Genomic DNA, 22,565 nt, shown 5'->3' with positions numbered 1-22,565 from the left:
CCTCGCTTGATTTGTATGCACAGTTTGAAAGCAAGATTAAAATGTGGACTTTGTTTAAATATGGATTTAAGCCGTGGTATTCCTGTAGAGAGGATGCTCCCTCTTGTGAGAGAAACTAGAATCAGGGGCCGCCGTTTAAAACTATCAGGTAGCTCATTTAAAGCAGAGATGATTCAGAATTTCTTCTTTCAGAGAAGTGCAAGTTCTTGTAACTCTCTTCCTCAAAGGATAGTGAAAGTAGAGTCTTTGAATATTTTTATAGACGAGGTAACTGCTTTCCCAGCAGAAGGATGAAAGGTTACTGAAAGTTGATGGATACGAGTTGGGATTACAATATTAAACATGTTCTTACTGAATGGCATATCAAGCTCAAGTTGCTTACTCCTGCTCTTAATTCATATGCTCGTGTGCAAGACATCCTCAACTCCAATGTACTTACTGCCTCAGGTATTCAGCATGGTGCTGAACTTGAATCTCGTTGGAGCTGCACCTCCCCAGGCAAGTAGAGTGCTCACCATGATGTTCATGAACTGTACAATTCATGCAGAAACTTAATAAAGTGAATCATAAAGTGGATCACTTACAATTGGACTCTTATCCTCTTATCTGCTCCTGTTGCCGCTGTATTTACAGTTAAGTTTCTAACAAATTAATACAAAGGGGTCCCACTATTAATAATGCCATTGAATGTCAGCGCAGAGTCCCGCTTGCCAGAGTTGGTCATTGGCTGGGAATTGTGTAGGGAGAGCGTTATTTGTCATTTTTCAGTCCATGCCCACAGATTGCTGTAGGCAGGTATTGTCTGGCCCATTTACTTGTGAAATTATTAGCAAATATTCCCATTTACCACATTATAATGTTGAAGGCCTGTAAGAGCTTCATATCCTTAATCTTTGATTTAGGAACAATCTGTGCACTATTCAGTTATTAACTAGCAGAAAAAATTATAAAATTATAAAAGGGCTGGACAAGCTAGATGCAGGAAAAATGTTCCCAATGTTGGGCGAGTACAGAGCCAGGAGCCACAGTCTTAGAATAAAGGGGAGGCCATTTAAAACTGAGGTGAGAAGGAACTTTTTCACCCAGAGAGTTGTGAATTTGCGGAATTCTCTGCCAGAGAGGGCAATGGAGGCCAAATCACTGGATGGATTTAAGAGAGAGTTAGATAGAGCTCTAGGGGCTAGCGGAATCAAGGAATATGGGGAGATGGGCACAGGTTACTGATTGTGGATGATCAGCCATGATCACAATGAATGGCGGTGCTGGCTTGAAGGGCCGAATGGCCTCCTCCTGCAGCGATTTTCTATGTTTCAATGTAACCATTTCTACCACACAAGAGAAGCACTTTCCATTTCGGATGGTTGGAGGGGCAAGGTGAATGGGGTGCAGTGGACAATACACGCATGCATGTTCTCCACTATTGCTACAAATCACAGCAGCCCAGGCTCAATGTTGGGGAGAAATGGATAAACAAATATCTGGAGTGGGTTTCACAACCAAACTCCCTTCCATTGACTCCATTTATACCTCACAATGCTTCGGCAAGGCCACCAGCATTATCAAGGGTGAGTCGCAATCTGGCCACTCCCTCTTCTCCCCTCTCCCATCGGGCAAAAGGTATAGAAGTGTGAAAAGGCACACCTCCAGATTCAGGGACAGTTTCTTCCCAGCTGTTAGCAGGCAACTGAACCATCCTACCATAACTAGAGGGCAGACCTGAATTATGATCTACACCATTGGAGACCCTTGGACTATCTTTGATCGGACTTTACTGGCTTCATCTTGCACTAAACGTTATTCACGTTATTCCTTTTATCATGTATCTGGAGAAACATCAAAAAATAGTTGCAGGAGTAGGCCATTCAGCCCATCGAGCCAGCACTGCCATTCAATATGATCATGGCTGATCATCTAAAATCAGTACCCCGTTCCTACTTTTTCCCCATATCCCTTTATTCCTTTAGCCGCAAGAGCTGATTCTAACTCTCTCTTGAAACCCGTGAATGGCTTGATTGTAATCATGTACTGTCTTTCCGCTGACTGGTTAGCATGCAACAAAAGATTTTCATTGTACCTCACCTTTATTTTCACTGTACATGACAATAAACTAAACTCAACTCAATGAATTCAAATGTAAAACCACAGACACTTCAGTCTGCTATATTTGCCATTCAGAAATTGTTTTATGTATTCATGGAAAACCTTGATTTTAAATGACTCCTTTAACTTGTCTGAATGAAGGAGGAGTTGATTAGGAATAATCAAAGACATACCGTAAAACTGTCAAAAACAATATTTCCACGTAGATCACCTTCGCTGGGACCTGGCTCAAAGCGCAGTGTTTCACTGGTCTTGCGAGTAGAATCTGGATGGACTGCACTGCTGTAGCAAATCGAATCTTTTGCCCATTGATGATGAACAGAACCATTCCAGGCAGGCTTTGTGAATCAAAACAGAAACATCATTCGTCAAAAAAGAAATAAAAGGAAAAGTGCAGGAAAATATTCTAAAATTAGCACTGCAAGAAAACCTGGAAGAAAGACCCTAAGGGGATGTGGAAAGGGTGTTTCCGGTAATGGGAAAGTCCAGAACCAGAGGGCATAGCCTCAAAATAAAAGGACCTATCTTTAGAATGGAGATGAGGAGGAATTTCTTTAGCCAGAGGATCGGAAATCTGTGGAATTTATTGTCACAGACAGCTGTGCAGCCCAAGACATTGGGTAATTTTAAAGTGAAAATGGATAGATTCTTGTTAGGAAGGGCATCAAAGGTTATGGGGAGAAGGCAGGAGAATGGGATTGAGAGGGGAAAATAGATGATTGAATGGTAGATGGGCCAAAAGGCCTAATTCTGCTCCTATGTCTTATGGCAAGAGAAGACTACGTCAACAACATTATTATATTAAAAGCATCTTTAAAATTTTTATTCCCTTGATTCCACATGTTAGCTTCTCAAAACAACTTTTAATATGGAATGAGAGATAAGTAAAGCAAGAACAATTAAACTAGTTTCCTTCCCCACAATATCCCTCCTTCTTTAGTAGAAAATTAAGTATCATTTTGTAAAATGTACGTTGATGCCTGATTTCCAAATCCCACTTTATTCATAAAGAGACAAAAATACCTTTAATTTAATCTGAATATCATCATCTGGAAGGCTGGAATTCATAAAGATTTGCACTTCAGTAAGTTGAGTTATCTCAGTAAGTGGCAGTGGTAGATCATCACCAAGAGTAGACATTAGTGTTTCAAGCTCATGCGCGTGAGGAAGGGCAGCATTGTGAGCTGATGACGCATTCCTTGCCCGACGGTAGTGGGACTGCTCAGTTGTCTGGTGGCAATCAGGACCTGGGTCTCTGTAAATGACAGAATAACCAACGTTATTCATTCATACTCTTCTTCCAGCAACAGTCAAATAAGAGTCAGTCAAATAAGAGTCAGTCAAATAACAGTCAAATAATACGTGCAGCGTTGGTTAATTCCCGGAATGGCGGGACTATCATATGTTGAAAGACTGGAGCGACTAGGCTTGTATACACTGGAATTTAGAAGGATGAGAGGAGATCTTATCGAAACGTATAAGATTATTAAGGGATTGGACACGTTAGAGGCAGGAAACATGTTCCCAATGTTGGGGGAGTCCAGAACAAGGGGCCACAGTTTAAGAATAAGGGGTAGGCCATTTAGAATTGAGATGAGGAAAAACTTTTTCAGTCAGAGAGTTGTGAATCTGTGGAATTCTCTGCCTCAGAAGGCAGTAGAGGCCAATTCTCTGAATGCATTCAATTGAGAGCTAGATAGAGCTCTTAAGGATAGCGGAGTGAGGGGGTATGGGGAGAAGGCAGGAACGGGGTACTGATTGAGAATGATCAGCCATGATCACATTGAGGGGCCGAATGGCCTCCTCCTGCACCTATTGTCTAAGAAAACCAATTGCTGGATAATTATGTTAATATTATGGTCAGACTCGTCTTCTTTTCTCTACTGGGATGCCAGTTACAATGAAACAGAACGTATAAAAATACAGACACAAGGAACTGCAGGTGCTGGAATCTAAAGTCTGAAGGGTCCTGACCCAAAACATTGCCTAGCCACTCCCTCCACAGATGCTGCCTGACCCGCTGAATTACTCCAGAACTTTGTGTTTAATGCACAATAAAACATTGTTTTAATCGTACAAATATTATATATAACTACCACTATTAAGTTGTAATTAATAATACTATGACTAATAGTATTATTAACTATGTCATGTCCTTGTGTACTACACCAGACTGATACAACTGAGTTAGTTCAGGGAATAGAAAGGAATTTTAGAGATGAAAAAAATTCCAAGTGAGGAAGAAATTGAAACTGATCCTAGTTTTCCCATGCTTGATGCATTCCTCAGTCATTTATAACACACTACCTGGTGATAGACACAAAAAGCTGGAGTAACTCAGCGGGTCAGACAGCATCTCTGGAGAAAAGGAATAGGTGACTTTTCGGGTCGAGACCCTTCTTCAGACTTGGATGGAGAGCGGTAGGAAATAAGTAATCACAATCAGAATAACCTTCGTGGACCAAGTTTATTAGAGAAATGGAAACAAAATTCTAACAGCATTTAAAAGATTTGCTCACATATTGAGCAATGCAATCCTTAACAGCAATGGCCATTCACCTTTGGAACTCAAGTCAGATTAATGGATTAAAATTCTCTGGCAACTCCGGTCCCAAGTGCTGTGTGTCTCAACATTTTAAACTCTTGCTAATCTCATTTGCACAATGCAAAACTATTCAGAAATAAAGTGATGCTTTTGTCCAGAATCCACAAACATATGACAGGGAATAGACCTACTATTCAGTGAGTGGTATTGCCACTGGGCTCTTGTTGGGGAGTTGGGGGTTGGGGAGGGGGGTGGGGGCAGAGGGGGTGAACTTGAAAATGGAAAGATTTTTTCTTCGCTCTGCTATTAGTAGCAAAATCATAAACTTGGCTTGATACTCGCGTTTGTGATGCGCTATAAATATTGAACAAAAGAAAACCTTCTCCAGTAATGGAGCCGTCGGGCAAAGGCATTATATATGACCTGGGCGTTTGATACTGATCTGCAAGCAAACGCAAGAAACTGTTCATTTACATTCCCCAAGACTGAGATCATGCATCTTAATGAGCATTGACATTGATTTCAAATAAAAATCAGGAAAAATATAAGCTCACATTTTGTACATTTCTCTTTCAGTATTTTAAGTTTAGTCACAAAATTTGTAAAAGCAGTCATTGCCCATGATCTTCCATTTTTGAACAAGGTCTTTCAAATTAATTACCCCATTTACACTCAAACACTACAAAACTCGTCTGAGGAATTGGTAACCAATGCATATTTAACACAACCTGAATGTGTTACCATAGATTGGTTATCCACAATGAATTAAGCACAGATAAATTAGGCTTAATCAAGCTCTTTACCTTCGCTTATTGTTCCAGAAACTGGCACAGATGCAGAAGAGAATGCAAAGCAGCCCTAGACAGACACCGACAATGATGCCTGTTACAGAATGTACATCAAGGAGATCATGCAGTCCTGAAAACAAAAGGAAACAGCAGTAGCCTGTCACATCTGTAGCATGCATTCACAATTGTAGAAATCAAGGTGTATATCATTAGCCCAAGAATGTAATTAGCACACAGCCAACCCAAGTACTCACTAGAGTTTTAAAGCATTAAATTCAATGAAAGGAGCTCTGTTAGGTTTTTAATTCTCCCTCATTTTATCACAGTATAATGCTTGGTGGAAACACAAACACTTCATCACGTTGGATAGCAGATTAATGACCTCCACTTTTAATTTGCTGAATGTTCCATCATTCACTCTCTATCATCAGGTCGGCTTAACACATATATAAAAGGAGCCCTGAGCAATCATTCAGAGCATGCCACCAGGTGAAGGGACATGTGAAATGATTCACATTCATCAGCCTAGTTCTCATTTAACTGTAATACTGCCTGGCATTTCTTGTAGGAATTTTTCACTTAAAATAATATTTTAAAGTGATGTAATGGCATGGGATTTCCTCTGCATGCCTCATGAGGATTAGGTCAAATGAAGCTTTCCTAATCCAACATTTTCCTGGGTAAGTAGTCTTTATGGAACAATTGCCATCCATGTTGATCTAACATTAATAGTGTGGGAAGTTCAGGGAATCAAAGCTAAATGGTTGCTTAAAAGGGCTGGAATCGTTTTTTTTAAAAACTCTTACTTTTTCCAACTAAGAGTCATACAACACAAAAGGCCCAGCACATTCATGCAGCCCAAGATGCCCATCTGAGGTTGCTTCAGCCACGCGGGCAGATAATGGATGGTAAGACAGATGAAATCGGCTTTCAAATCTTTCATTTATTAATTAAAGGATTAATGTGTTCATTTCTTAGAATGATGGTGAAGAGATTTTGACTGAAATCTGGTGAATGCTCACGGAATGCGTCTTAACAATGCTTTGGGAGATTGGCTGAAGAGGAACACTCCCAAAAAACAGAAACATCAAAACCTTTATTTACATTTAGAGATGAATCATAGTGAATAACAGATATCTTTGGTTGACAAACTGAAGGGCAATAAGCGAGTGGTGTTTTCTCCTCTTTACAGCCATGGGAATTTAACACCAAGTGAATCAAACACCGCACTGTATAATGCTTCATGGAGAGATTGTGCTATATCTCATCTGGATGCATTTGATTAACTTTTTCCTTAACCCTTGAAGGTGCACTAATGTCCCCAGGTTATTTTGGGGACGGGAGCATGAGTGGGGGTTGCGATTTTCCGTAACACAAAGCTGTACCCTCTGCGCGTGTCAAGAAACAGAAGTTGAAAAATAAATAAATGGTATTTAGTTTCTTTTTTTTCCAACATAAAATTTGCAAGGGCAAATTTTTGAGGTAGTAATTTGTGAATTCTGTAAGGGTGAATTCTCAATACCCGAAAGCCCTAACATGGAGGTCGCCAGTATATTAGTGTGGCTTCTCAGTGTACAAAGTGTTTCACACTTATAATTTAATGCTTCAATCCTTGCTTATTAATAAGATAATGTGTTAGCTGCGTTATAACATGTAATACCAAATAAAAATAAGTTATCAAAATTTACCTAATATAATAATAACCAATATCTGTCAGTTTCTTGTTGTCAAAATTTACCTAATATTCGTTTTGCCAGAGTTTGCACGTCTTTTGTTGTGGAGTATGGTCCCCTTCCTACAACCGTTTTTGCGCCCATCTTGAAGAAGTACCGAGTGTCACTTTCCAGTCCCTGCACGTCGGTGCTGAAAATGTGCCCTAAATATAACAAAAATGATAATTGAAGAGACCTACTGCCAACATCCTAAACACAATCAACATCTTATTAGTTTATTTCTTACACTAGTTTAGAGATACAGCGCGGAAGCAGGCCCTTTGGCCCACCGGGTCCGCGCCGACCAGCGGTTCCCGCACATTAACACTACTATCCTAGGGCAATTTTTACACCTACCAAGCCAATTTACCTACATACCTGCATGTCTTTGGAGTGTGGGGGGAAACCGAAGATCTCGGAGAAAACCCACGCAGGTCACGGGGAGAACGTACAAGCTCTGTAGACGGCACCCGTAGTCGGAATCGAACCCGGGTCTCCGGCGCTGCAAGTGTTGCAAGGCAGCAACTCTACCGCTGCGCCACTGTGCCCCCAAATCATTACTTCTGATTTACAGGCAGAAAATCACGACAGCCAATCATTGGGCAAAACATGATTTAGAAACACATGAAATTATCTTATTTTGAACGTACAAATAATATTGCATCCAATGTTACCAGTTCCCATCAGCTACTTTTTCTGCCTGAAATTTTAGTCTCAAAATACAATTATTTGAAATTATTGATGCAAATTAATTTTACAGTCCACGGCAGCAATATTGTTTATCTACATTACCTAACATGACACCATGGCGGCACAGTGGCATAGCGGTGGAGTTGCTACCGAGCAGCACCAGGGACCCGGGTTCAATCCTGGTTATGGATGCTGACTGGACGGAGTTCGTACCTTCTCCGGATGCTCCTGTTTCGTCCCACATTCCGAAGATGTGCGGGTTTTCAGGTAATTGGCTTCTGTAAATTGTCCATAGTGTGTAGGATAGTAATAGTGTGCGGGTGACCGTTTGTCGGTGTGGACTTGGTGGGCCAAAGGACCTGTTTCTACACTGTGTCCCTAAAACTAAAACTAGATGCAGAGCTGACTTGAGAAAAGGAAGTCTTGATGTGCTGCTGAATCATTTCAGAGTATGGCATCCAATTAATAATTAAAGTATGGTATTGAGGATTCATAACTTTGCATACTCCAAAACTAACCTTGTGGAATATGAATGCATAATAAGGTTGATAAAGTTCATTGTTCTTCCTCAAGGCAAACAGCAGATATTGTTTTATTTTAGCGATGTCACAGGAACAAGTCATTTCATTTCATAACAGATTATGGATGACAATCTTGTTTTGTGATTGTATCATACATTTTTTATAACTCAGAGATTACTTCAATTCATCCATAGATTCTAAACATGATTTCTTCCTTTTACAACTCCGAAGCACTCGTACCACATTTCTGTTTCTCTTTCCATTCAGCTTTGGCTCAACCATTGTCATTTTTGACAATGATCTTCCTTGTATACTTCCAATCTCATCCATTTATATCTTTTTGAACATTCTATTTTGCTGCTGTAATTAAATTTGAATTATCTATTGTATTGCAATTTCCCTATCTTGCATTTTCATTCGTAACAGTGGGATTTGCAATGCAAAGTGGATGGATTAGAGGCACAGATATGGGGACTTGGGATGGCAGGATGAAATCTGTTCTCCACATTTAAAGTAATTTACTGTGTAAGGACAACCTAATTCTCCAATTGCACAATAACGGAACCAACTGAAATGGGGAGTATTCACGATTTTGCCTCAATTACAGTGCAGAGATGAGAGATTTCAACGACAAGGCTAAACTAGAGGATCTGTGCTTGCTCTCTTTCACCAAACCAAGCTTGAGTAGATTTGATTCAGGTGAAAAAGATCATGGGATTAAGGTAAAAATGAAAGATATGCAAGACCCAGGCAATGAAACTTCTAATTGATGGGCAAAAAAAAAGAAAGGGGAATGTGAAAAATAACTCCTTTTCCTGCAGTAAGTAAAGTTATTATCCTGAACTCACCAAGGTGATGGTGGAAACAAAGTCATTCATGGATTTCAATAGGAATTGGGACTTCAGGGTAAATTCTTTGGAGGAAAGTACAGAGCAATTGTGAGACTGTGGGCGACTGCGGCAGAGGATGCCAGCATAGACTCGACAGGCCGAATGGCTTTCCTCTGTTCTAAAGTGTCTGAAGCTAATTTACAAATGTTACATCAAACGTTTCTCGCATTAGAACATTGATATACAAGTGGTAAGTTTAAAAAATGGGAGTATGGGGGGGAGAAATGGGGTAAAAAAAAAGAATATGCGCAACTATAATTTTGACTAAGTTGTTCAGTCCTATAGATTTAATTCCAGAGGACATGTCACCGAGCAGATATTTTGTACACAACCTCCAGTATTAAAGCAAGCAGCAAAAATAAATTCAACAAGACATTGTGATAATGTTCGGTGCTATCAACTTCCATGCACTTTTTAATAAAGCACTAGCATGAATGATGACATCTATTACCTACATAAAAACAGAATAAGTCTGTCTTTCACACTGGGACCAACAAGGTCAGGCACGTATATATTTGTTTAAAATCAAGGCAACTAGATTTCAAATCGGAAACCATTTCAATAGACAATAGACAATAGATGCAGGAGTAGGCCATTCAGCCCTTCGAGCCAGCACCGCCATTCAATGCGATAATGGCTGATCACTCTCAATCAGTACCCCGTTCCTGCCTTCTCCCCATACCCCCTCACTCCGCTATTCTTAAGAGCTCTATCCAGCTCTCTCTTGAAAGCATCCAACGAACTGGCCTCCACTGCCTTCTGAGACAGAGAATTCCACACCTTCACCACTCTCTGACTGAAAAAGTTCTTCCTGATCTCCGTTCTAAATGGCCTACCCCTTATTCTTAAACTGTGGCCCCTTGTTCTGGACTCCCCCAACATTGGGAACATGTTTCCTGCCTCTAATGTGTCCAATCCCCTAATTATCTTATATGTTTCAATAAGATCCCCCCTCATCCTTCTAAATTCCAGTGTATACAAGCCTAAGTGCTCCAGCCTTTCAACATACGACAGTCCCGCCATTCCGGGAATTAACCTAGTGAACCTACGCTGCACACCCTCAATAGCAAGAATATCCTTCCTCAAATTTGGAGACCAAAACTGAACACAGTACTCCAGGTGCGGTCACACCAGGGCCCGGTACAACTGTAGAAGGACCTCTTTGCTCCTATACTCAACTCCTCTTGTTATGAAGGCCAACATTCCATTGGCTTTCTTCACTGCCTGCTGTACCTGCATGCTTCCTTTCAGTGACTGATGCACTAGGACACCCAGATCTCATTGAACATCCCCTCTTCCTAACTTAACACCATTCAGATAATAATCTGCCTTTCTATTCTTACTTCCAAAGTGAATAACCTCACACTTATCTACATTAAACTGCATCTGCCATGTATCCGCCCACTCACACAACCTGTCCAAGTCACCCTGCAGCCTTATTGCATCTTCCTCACAATTCACACTACCCCCCAGCTTAGTATCATCTGCAAATTTGCTAATGGTACTTTTAATCCCTTCATCTAAGTCATTAATGTATATCGTAAATAGCTGGGGTCCCAGCACCGAACCTTGCGGTACCCCACTGGTCACTGCCTGCCATTCCGAAAGGGACCCATTTATCCCCACTCTTTGCTTTCTGTCTGTCAACCAATTTTCTATCCATGTCAGTACCCTACCCCCAATACCAAGTGCTCTAATTTTGCCCACTAATCTCCTATGTGGGACCTTGTCGAAGGCTTTCTGAAAGTCGAGATACACCACATCCACTGACTCTCCCCTGTCAATTTTCCTAGTTACATCCTCAAAAAATTCCAGTAGATTTGTCAAGCATGATTTCCCCTTCGTAAATCCATGCTGACTCGGAATGATCTTGTTACTGCTATCCAAATGCTCAGCAATTTCGTCTTTTATAATTGACTCCAGCATCTTCCCGACCACTGATGTCAGACTAACTGGTCTATAATTACCCGTTTTCTCTCTCCCTCCTTTCTTAAAAAGTGGAATAACATTTGCTATCCTCCAATCCACAGGAACTGATCCTGAATCTATAGAACATTGAAAAATGATCTCCAATGCTTCCACTATTTCTAGAGCCACCTCCTTAAGTACCCTGGGATGCAGACCATCAGGCCCTGGGGATTTATCAGCCTTCAGTCCCATCAGTCTACCCAAAACCATTTCCTGCCTAATGTGGATTTCCTTCAGTTCCTCCATCACCCTAGGTTCTCCGGCCCCTAGAACATTTGGGAGATTGTGTGTATCTTCCTCAGTAAACACAATGTTGCTTGCAGAAGTAGATAAAGACATATGAGCACTGACATATCACATCACCTTACCACTTTGTTATTTCAATTTAGGTTTTCCTTATAGTAATCAACAGGGACAAAAACTCAATGCATTTTAGTGATTCACATTATTTAAAAATCCAAATTAACTGACATCACCGATAACTAACAATAAATGTAAATTCCAAACTGAAACAAAAGTAAAAACTGAAAACTTCTAAGCCCTACTTATCTCATTTGATACCCGGAATATGAATGTCATATTTGCATATCAGCGTAAAGGCATATTTACTTTTGAAGAAATTCCTTTAGAATTTTTAATCCCTTGTTATCAGGAATGATTGTGATCTTAGTCAACAAAGGAACTGTATCTGCAACAACAAAGGTTTCTAAAGAAATTACTTTTGTAGAATCATTTAAATAATTTTGCATTTCAATAATAAAAGTGAACATTTTGATATTATCTGATTGTCAAGCTGATATTTTCTCATTGAAAATAAAAATGTGAGAGGCAAAAAAAATTCCAATGTCATATTCTCCTGGTCTGTTCAATCAAGTAAGATCTCAACACTTTCTGTAGTTCATTCCTTTACCATTCCTGAATCAATACATTGGATAGGGCATGCATCTTGTGTGACATAAGATTGGCAATTAATCTATATACTAAAACTCTCGTTTGTTCGTTTATTCGTTCATGAACTACAGCCAAAACGGTACACGATAGCGCAACAATTTTAGGCCCACCTTACTCACCGTCGGCCCTTTGGTGCTAATGGAAGAAGTTTCATTGAAATCGGTGTTATATTTTTAATTATTCACATTTTAAAGTTTAAATCTATCTCCTTGGGAGGGAGGGGGAGGGAGGGAGGATAAGGGGGGGGGTTGAGGGGGATGGAGTAGGGGAGGGGGAGTGGGGGTGGAGGGAGAATATGGGGGGTTGAGGGGGATGGAGTAGGGGGGAGGTGGGGGGAAGAGAGGGGGGGGGGGGGGGGAAGAGAGGGGGGGGGGAAAGAGAGGGGGGGGGGGGAGGAGAGGGTTCTGCATCAATGCAGGTTTGGGCCCAATGGGTCCATTTGGTCTAGAAGACATATAAATCTCTGATCATTTTGACAGTTTTCCTTGGGACCCACCTTCCTTAGACAATGAATTCCAGAAGTCATCTGGCTGTGTGTAGTTTGCATTGTACAAAATAATGTATTCAATTATAATGCCATTTGGTTCAGCTGGAGGTTGCCATCGAACCCTGACCGAGTAGGAATTAATTGGATTTAATTTCAAATCAGATGGTGGGGTGGAAGGTTCTGGAAAAAAAAAAAAGATTAAGAAATTAATGCCCACACTAATGTTCCTCTGTTATTTAAAAAAATCAGGATTTTTTACCCATCTTCCTTGTGCACGACATGGTGATCTGATAACAAGATCGAGTCTGAGACCAAGAAAGTTAAAAGCATTGTACCACAAGGTCCTTCAACGTCTTAGAGGTTGGAGATGCATTTCAACTGGGACATTAGAGCCTGATACTAAATGCCAAAGGGTCAGAGTAAATTATCCTAAATAATCCAAGATGCTGATAAGGGGAAAATAAAGTTGTCTCTGCTTGAGTTGTCCCTCTTTGCTTGAACCTATGCCCTATGATACTTGACACTTCCACCCCGGGAAAAAAGTTCTGACTGTCCACCCAATCTATGCCTCTCATAATTTTATGAACTTCCATCAGATTTCTCCTCAGTCTCTGGACCTGTATATTTTTGGTATTATTCAAGTTATTGTTACCTGCAGATAAATTAGTGATTTTCTTTAAGACTAACATTTGAAAACAGTGGCATGAGACGGAAAGCTTATGCTGCTGGAGATACCTCACTGCTCCTTTCTATGGTGGATCAGGAGCCAGTCAGTTCATCAGTACTGGATTGAACACATTAGGTGCACCAGGGAGAACAGTGGGGGATAAACAGCTGGTTGTCTCTTCAGCACATCTGCCCTGATGTCCTGAGATTTAAGGTTCATAAGTGATAGGAGCAGAATTAGGCCATTCAGCCCATCAAGTCTACTCCACCATTCAATTATGGCGAATCTATCTTTCCCTCCTAACCCCATTCTCCTGCCTTCTCCACATAACCCCCGACACCCGTATTAATCAAGAATCTATCTATCTCTGCCTTAAAAATATCGAATGATGACCTCCACAGTCTTTTGTGGCAAAGAATTCTACAGATTGACCACCCTTTGACTAAAGAAATTCCTCTTCATCTCCTTCTTAAAGGAACGTCCTTTAATTCTGAGGCTATGACCTCTAGTTTTAGACTCTCCCACTAGTGGAAACATCCTCTCCACATCCTTACTATCCAGGCCTTGGCATCACAATGAAATGTCTCTTTTCAAGACTCTTCAAACACTTTTTGAACCTGTCTCCAATCAGAACATCCCACTTTAATTGTTCCAATAACTTTAAACTTGACTTGTCCCCGACTCTAAATACTTACAGGACTACTGTACTACTATGTTATCTTTTGACTGGGTTTTGAAACTATTCTTAACTGTTTATTAATTAAGAACATCTGAAGGTGAAAGTTTGTCCAAAAATCTCCACTGATATTGGGCCAGTGAACGCACAAAGATTGTCAAAGGAAATGCAGAAGTGCAAATTAATTGATCGCTAATCAGGATCATGAAACAGTTTTTGATTATCGACATAACAATAAAATGTACTCACTGTCAGACAGAGTTGATTCCTCTACAATGCCACTGAAAGGCCCATCAACACCAAATCCATTGGACTGCACTGCAAATAAATATCTGGTGTATGGCTTCAGGCTACTGATGATAATGTCTTCTACAGTGCTGTAAACAGTCAAAAATAAATTAACATGGAAAATATTCCCACTGATACAAAATCAGTGTTAGTATTAAATTAAGTTTAGTGTTAATGCATTACTTTTATGTTCACATGCTTCAGCTTTAATGGATGCACAAAATACTTGCTTTTGTTACCTTGTTACTTACTTTTCAATAAATCTGCTTAAATAAAAAAGCTCCATGAACATTGTGTATCTAAAGATATGCCTAAAGTCGGGAGATGACAATGGAGGTTTTTTTAATTATTAGTCAGAATCTTTATCACAGAGCAGGGGAGTCTGGAATTAGAGGACACAGGTTTATGATAGGAACAAAGAAATTTAAAGAGTGTCAAGGGGTACATTTTTCACACAGTTAGTAGAGGCAGATATATTTACAATGTTTGGACAGGTAGATAAGCATCTTGGTTGGCATGGACAAGATGGGCTGAAAAGGCCACTTTCTTTGTTGTCTATTTCTATCATTCTATCAACTGGTACACACAGAATTCATGCATACCAGAATTAATCAATTATTCAGTTATCTTAAATAAACAAGGTACAAAGGTTTCCAAGGTTGGCTCCATATCGCAAACTCCAATATAATTGTCAATAGGAACATCAGTTTCTCTAATGTCCAACACTGCTGAAACACAACGTTAATTTGCATCACCTTCACAGTGGCCTGACTCCAAAACACTGCATGAATCACCTTAACCGTGAAAATTATGTCCACAGTGCACTGTCTGGACATAGTTTAATTCAAAATGGAATTTGCCCATTTTTACATGTATAATTTCAAAGTTCTCTTAAATTACAATATCTTTAAAAATTAGGACGATTTATAAATCATATAATGTAGAATTTTAATTTATAATTAGGGTGGCATGGTGGCACAGCGGTAGAATTGCTGCTTTACAGCACAAGAGACCCAGGTTCGATCCTGACTATGGGTGCTGTCAGTGCAGAGTTTGTATGCTCTCCCTGTGACCGCGTGGGTTTTCTCTGGGTGCTCCGGTTTCCTCCCACACTTCAAAGACGTACAGGTTTGTAGGTTAATTGGCTTTGGTAAAATAAAATTGCAAATTGTTCCTAGTGTGTAGGATAGTGCTTGTGTATGGTGGTTGGTGGTCGGCATGGACTCGGTGGGCCAAAGGGCTTGTATCCGTGCTGAATCTCTAAACTATGGGGTTATGGGGAGAAGGCAGAGGAATGGGGTTAAGAGCAAAAGATAGATCAGCTGTGATTAAAATGGCAGAGCAGACTTGATGGGCTGAATGGCCTAATTCTGTTCCTATCGCTTAAGAAATTAAACCAAACCAGTTCTTCATGTACTTGAGCTGGGCATAGATACTGGTAAAATGAATATTACATATACTCATACAATATGCATATAATTTTACTGAAATTAATTACAGCCAATAAAAGGCTTTTAACTTAAATGTACCTGGTAAAGTAAGTCACAAGAGAAGCATTCTTGAGCCCCCAAGGACTGCAGCGTACGGTATAATTTGCGATCTGGACTGTGGTGAATGGGGGCCTGGTCCAATGTAACCAGATTGCCCGGGATCCATTGGGTTTCGCCCGAAGTTGGGTTGGAGGCGGCAATATCACAGGAGAATCTAAAGAAATATTCTGAGATGTAATTCATTCTTTCATATCTTGCTTTCAGTTCCAATATTTGGTTGTAATTTCTAAAACAGAAACTAATAGCTTGTCCAAAATATAGACAGCACACTTTGGTTTCACACTTAGGCTGTATGTGGAAAGGTACACTCTACCAGATATGTGCTTCATGTACCGAGAAATTAAAAGCCTGTGTATGCTTTGGCACTTCAGTGTACCATATATTTTACATGATTACCATTGCATCCTCTTTTGGTGCTCACCTAAGGTTAGGACAGGTGGCTTCTCTGTTTTTCCTTTCCAAACAGCTGCATATCCATCGTCTTGTTTGTTAAATGCGATCAACTTGATTTCATAAAGTTTGTCCGACGCTGAATAAAAAAACAGAAATATTTTTGGAAGAGCATTTTGCCACTAGAGCAACTGATGACATGGCCAGTCACTTTGAATGGGGTTACCATTTCATATTAGTAAATTAACAAGTATGTACGAATACATGAGAAATACGAGTATTAGGTTAGTCAGCACAGGTTAGGTCAGTCCTTAATTTTGAAGGTAAGCACTTGATCTTTCCTGCTACAGAATAGTATTCTAAATGTTTGAAAGGAATATATTAATTTTTCACTGGGCAATCCATGCCCAAATTATCATGATCTTTATTCCACTCTCATTCACAATCTCACACTTCCATTTACTGGTAATGACGGCTGTGAAAGGTGAAGAAGAGGTGTTGTCACTTTACAGATGTATCAGGGAATGATGATATAATGTGTAGGAAGGAACTGCAGATGCTGGTTTACACTGAAGATAGACACAAAGCTGGAGTTGCTCAGTGGGTCAGGCAGCATCTCCGGAGAAAAGGAATAGGTGACATTTCAGGTTGAGAGCCTTCTTCAGACTGTGAGTCAGGGGAGAGGGAGCCGTGAGATATGAAAAAAATTGATAGAACAAATGAAAGATAGATCAAAGACAGATCAAAGCTAGCAACAATGATCAAGTAAAGGTGGAGCCCACAATGATCTATTGTTGGCTGCGGGGAAGGTGATAACGAGTGAAACAGCGAAACTCAGCAGGACGAGGGTGGGGGAGGGATGGAGAGAGAGGAGATGCAAGGGTTACTTGAAGTTAGAGAAATCAATATTCATACCACTGGGTTGTAAGCTGCCTGAGCAAAAAATCATGAACTATGTACAGTTACCACTGCATAGTTTGAAAGGAGAAAATCATAGCTAAGAATATCTTTCCTTTACAGATTAAAGACATGAAGGCCAGTGGTCCAAAACAGACTGATGCACTGGTATGGAGAAGATACAAAAAGCTGGAGTAACTCAGCGGGACAGGCAGCATCACTGGAGAGAAGGAATGGGTGACGTTTCGGGTCGAGACCCTTCTTCAGTAAACATCCTCAGCAGAGTAATCGGAGATACAAAAACATGTTATGCCTCAGAAAAGAACATTTAAAAAAATATATACTCGCAACAGCATGCTTTGCATGAAATGTGAAATCTTGTACAAAATTTCTTCTTGAGAAATCAGATTCTTAATATGTCAGTATGAAATTCTGAAGTGCTTTTGGACAACTGTTAGTTGCATTAGATGACAATACATGCAGAATTCTCTGGTTCTTGTACAAAGGTTCTTCAAGGGAATTCGTGCATTGCTCGAAAAAGACAAACTGAACTTCACTCCATCACCCATGATTCCACAACTTGCATGTTTAATGAGCTAAAATGTGGCCAATAAGATTTCCATATGCCTTAAAAGGAATTCAAAACTTGAACAGTTCCAGGGATAAAAGTCTGTTATTTATCTTCAATTAAGTCTGCTATTATTATCTGATAAAAGTTTATTTTTCAGCATTGAGTAAGAGTCAGAGAATCACCAACATTTTCTGCAGGTCTACTCACGTACGGGGACATTGATTCTTTCATCTTACCACTGACAATATGCACAATACCAAAGAGGAAACAGGAGTCATCAAGTCATGGCTAGATAGGTATGGTTGGAACAGGTAACACAGCTTCCAAAACATGCACATTGGGACACAGTCATTTTTCTAAATAGACAATATGTGCAGGGGGCGGCCATTCGGCCCTTTGAGCCAGCACCGCCATTCAATGTGATCATGGCTGATCATTCTCAATCAGTACCCCGTTCCTGCCTTCTCCCCATACCCCCTGACTCCGCTATCCTTAAGAACTCTATCTAGCTCTCTCTTGAATGCATTCAGAGAATTGGCCTCCACTGCCTTCTGAGACAGAGAATTCCACAGATTCACAACTCTGACTGAAAAAGTTTTTCCTCATCTCAGTTCTAAATGGCCTACCCTTTATTCTTAAACTGTGGCCCCTTGTTCTGGACTCCCCCAACATTGGGAACATGTTTCCTGCCTCTAACGTGTCCAACTCCTTAATAATCATACGTTTTGATAAGATTCCCTCTCATCCTTCCAAATTCCAGTGTATACAAGCCTAGTCAATCCAGTCTTTCAACATATGACAGTCCCGCCATTCCGGGAATTAACCTAGTACTTCTAAATATTTCAGAAGATCTCTATAGTTAGGATAAATGTAGGTAAGTATTCAGACACCATCTGGTGGCACAATGGGTTATGTGCAATGCCACCCTGTGACCTTGCAGGGGGTACTTTCCCCCAAGAATGTTCTTCAGTGCTCTTCATTAATTGTACCGAATTTCTCCAAATACACGATATGCACCAATTTTCCATGGAATGCATTTCGCTTGTACCTTTAAGTATTCAATGTTTCTATATTACCCAGATCCAAACATCATAAATGTCCATACTAACCGCAAGTTTCCAAAACAAAGCTTTTTTTTCCAATCTACATTAACTACTAAAATGGTTTATCTTTTTAGGATAAACCGCCAAATCCCTTAATACACAGCAACCGAAATGCTGAAAGAATTTTTTTACATTCCCCTGTCAACACCAAATATTAAAATGCTGCACATTACATTTAATAATTGATGTTTTCCTACCATAAATACTAATCCCAGATGAAAGATTGGAAAAAAAAGCTGAATTCAGACTCCAATTCCAAATTTGCTCGTTGTTTTAAGCCATGTCCCCACGTGCTTTCTCTTCACTTACATTTTGCAACACACTATTTTTAGTATCAAGAAAAGATTGATAAGTTATAGTGTGAAACATGAACACCAGCAATGCAGACCTGTCACTGTTTGGCCATACAGTGATTTATGAGATGAGGTGAAAGGTGCAGAAATGGTAAAATGTATCGCATTCCATATGCTGTTACATTTAAAAAAATGTTTTTGGTTTGCTTCCTTCAGCGTAATGTCTAAAGCTAGACAGAGAACTGATACTTCTGAGAATCTTGGGGATTTGATCTAACCCCTTATCAGTTGACTCAATTGAGACTGTAAAAATAATCTAGCTGTAATAGAAATGCAACTCATATTTCCGACAGATGAATGACTGTCAAGTGGAAATTTAACTTGGCAAATAAGTGAAAATGAAAGATACCAAATAGATTTATTTAACTTACAAAAAGTATGAGCAGTTGGAAGCTTTTAATAACTTTCTAACTGTACAGTATTCTCAACATTTTGGCTGAGTTCATCTCTGACGGACAAATTAAATCATTGGGGCCAAGGCATCAATTTTATAATAGTGTGTAATCTGGTATTGTGGAGCAGATGCTGAATGGGTGAGAAATTTTAGTCACAAAGATTGAAGTACTATGGTGACCGAACCACAGAAGTCAACCAAACACAAAAGTTAAGGAATTAACTTGGAAACGCGAGAGACTGCAGACACTGGAATCTGGGGCGAAAATCAAAATGCTGGAGGAACTCAGCATGTCAGTCAAGTCAAGTCAAGTCAAATTTATTTGTCACATACGCATACTCGATGTGCAGTGAAATGAAAGTGGCAATGCCTGCGGGTTGTGCACAAAAAGAATTACAGTTACAGCATATAAAGAAAGTTAATAAGTTACTAAACATAGCACAAAAAGTGTCGACAAAAATTTAGTCTCTGGGGTTATAAAAGTTGACCGTCCTGATGGCCTGTGGGAAGAAGCTCCGTCTCATCCTCTCCGTTTTCACAGCGTGACAGCGGAGGCGTTTGCCTGATCATAGCATCTGGAACAGTCCGTTACTGGGGTGGCAGGGGTCCCTCATGATCTTGCTTGCTCTGGATCTGCACCTCCTGATGTATAGGTCCTGCAGGGGGACGAGTGTAGTTCCCATGGTGCGTTCTGCCGAACGCACTACTCTCTGCAGGGCCATCCTGTCCTGGGCAGAGCTGTTCCCAAACCAGACTGTAATGTTGCCGGACAGGATGCTCTCTACAGCCCCAGAGTAGAAGCAATGAATGACTGTCAAGTGGAAATTTAACTTGGCAAATAAGTGAAAATGAAAGATACCAAATAGATTTATTTAACTTACAAAAAGTATGAGCAGTTGGAAGCTTTTAATAACTTTCTAACTGTACAGTATTCTCAACATTTTGGCTGAGTTCATCTCTGACGGACAAATTAAATCATTAAATCACAGGCAGCATCTGTGGAGGGAAATGGATTGAAGAAGGGTCCACCCGAAATGTGTCTGCCCATTCTCCTCCACAGATGCTGCCTGGCCTACCGAGTACCACCAGCACTTTGCAATTTGGTAAAAAAAATGAACTTAATTGATGAAGAATTGCAACCAATGCTTCAGTCTCTAGCTTTATTCGTTTATTTTTTGGACAAGCACACCCTTTTTAAGAAGCAGACTTCTCAAAAAGACACGCAGCAATTAAAAAATACATCAATAACATTATAAAATTCTGGTTAGTTCAACTTGACTAACCTAATCCAGTAATCTCATATTGTTTCATTTTTCTTCGAAGGCGGATTGGTCCTTTTGTCCACTGTTCATCTTCATTAGCTTCACTTAATTCTTTGCTCGAAGGATCTGCATCTGCCTCTCTGTAAAACAACTTGTAACCCTGGATCTGGACTTGGTTAGAGGGTGGTTGCCATGTGACCAACAGAGAGTCTACTTTAGTCTTGACCTTCATTTCTGTAGGAGCAAATGGAACTGGAGCAAAGCACAGTAGGTCATTATCAACTGAATTATTTCAACCTGCCAAAGTAATTAGCTGTAACTGGATACATATGATTTTTTAATGTTCAAGTCACAGATAGTAGTGGCTACTTTTGTTGTTATTTTTAAATCCCATACATCTGATATTTATGTTTTCAATGCATTGGTCTCACTTGTGTAATCGGACATCTTGGGTTGTGGTGGCAGCTTTGCTTTTTGCAAATCCACAACCATCTAATAACCAGATTTTTCTTAGAAATCTAAAATTAATTTATGTCTCACTACAATAACTGCTAGTTAATGAAAAATATAAAATTTGCTGTTTCTTACACCCATTGCAAATCAGTGTACTGATCAGAACTGGATTTGGATGAGAGCTGATGATATTGGATAGATGGGGGTAACTTCCCAGAATTACTGTGGAGCAATTTTAATGGAAGATAAATCCCAGCAAACAATCTGGTTACACAAGTATTCCAAACCCAGAGTTTTATATGATTTGTGACAATCATAACTGTCTAAAAATAAGCGGATAAAATTAGAGTGTTGGCACGGATGTGCATACCCATGGCTTGAACATTGCAACTAGATAAACTCACTGATAAAAATATATGCAGATACATTTACGGGAGCCATTAACTGAACAAGTTACAATCCACACATCTCTGGAAGTTTAATTTTTCTATGAAGGTAATGATATTAACGTCAAATTATTTCCAGTGTAATCGTTAATGAATATGCCTGATGGACATTACATCCTAAATTATAATGGACGACATTTTATCTGGAGTGAACTCGAAATAGGAATGGATATTATAAATTCTCTACCAAACACAGTAATGCTCCATGTATATGCTAAACAATGGAGAAAATAAGGTCATCATCCTGTACAATGTAAAGAAGCTTGCCTTTTATTAATCTGGAAAGAGATTGTTCCTACCCATGATTTGTTTCTTTCTGTCAGGTCTGATGTGCTGGGTCCAATCAGATGGTGCACCATATCCCACACTGGTTCTTGCTGCAATCCGAACTTTGTATATTTTCTTTGATTGTACTGTAGGAAGTGTGACCTGTGTCTCATTTCCATCAACTTCAATTGAATAAATTTGATCTGTTGCATTAAAAAAAAGTTATACATTAACAATACCTGAATAAAAGTGTAAGTCTGCAATTGTATGTCTGCACCCCAAAAGCATCAGAACTTAGGGGCGGTCACGGTGGCGCAGCGGTAGAGTTGCTGCCTTACAGCGAATGCAGCGCCAGAGAACCGGGTTCGATCCTGACTACAGGTGCTGTCTGTACGGAGTTTGTACGTTCTCCCCGTAATCTGCGTGGGTTTTCTCCGAGATCTTCGGTTTCCTCCTACACTCCAAAGATGTACAGGTTTGTAGGTTAATTGGCTTGGTAAATGTAAAAAAATGTCCCTAGTGGGTGTAGGATAGTGTTAATGTGTAGGGATCACTGGTCGGCGAGGTGGACCAAAAGAGTCTGTTTCCACACAGTA

The 22,565-nt window shown here is 40.0% G+C and overlaps 1 protein-coding gene across 1 annotated transcript in view; it reads right to left on the bottom strand.

Annotated features, from left to right (window-relative positions):
- The window catches only part of igdcc4 (immunoglobulin superfamily, DCC subclass, member 4), a 92,310-nt gene that overhangs the window by 5,077 nt on the left and 64,668 nt on the right, over window positions 1-22,565 (bottom strand). Inside the window, exons 10-19 of the mRNA XM_078427356.1 lie at window positions 22,002-22,172; window positions 20,825-21,055; window positions 16,255-16,362; window positions 15,813-15,987; window positions 14,245-14,372; window positions 12,662-12,832; window positions 7,172-7,309; window positions 5,449-5,563; window positions 3,124-3,355; window positions 2,274-2,438 (exon numbers count right to left, since the gene is read on the bottom strand). Of these exons, the coding sequence (XP_078283482.1) occupies window positions 2,274-2,438; window positions 3,124-3,355; window positions 5,449-5,563; window positions 7,172-7,309; window positions 12,662-12,832; window positions 14,245-14,372; window positions 15,813-15,987; window positions 16,255-16,362; window positions 20,825-21,055; window positions 22,002-22,172 (1,634 nt within the window). The remainder of the gene's footprint in view (window positions 1-2,273; window positions 2,439-3,123; window positions 3,356-5,448; window positions 5,564-7,171; window positions 7,310-12,661; window positions 12,833-14,244; window positions 14,373-15,812; window positions 15,988-16,254; window positions 16,363-20,824; window positions 21,056-22,001; window positions 22,173-22,565) is intronic.

Source organism: Rhinoraja longicauda, chromosome 33, assembly GCF_053455715.1.
Source record: "Rhinoraja longicauda isolate Sanriku21f chromosome 33, sRhiLon1.1, whole genome shotgun sequence".
Classification (NCBI taxonomy): domain Eukaryota; kingdom Metazoa; phylum Chordata; class Chondrichthyes; order Rajiformes; family Arhynchobatidae; genus Rhinoraja; species Rhinoraja longicauda.
This window is presented reverse-complemented; position numbering and strand designations above follow the sequence as displayed.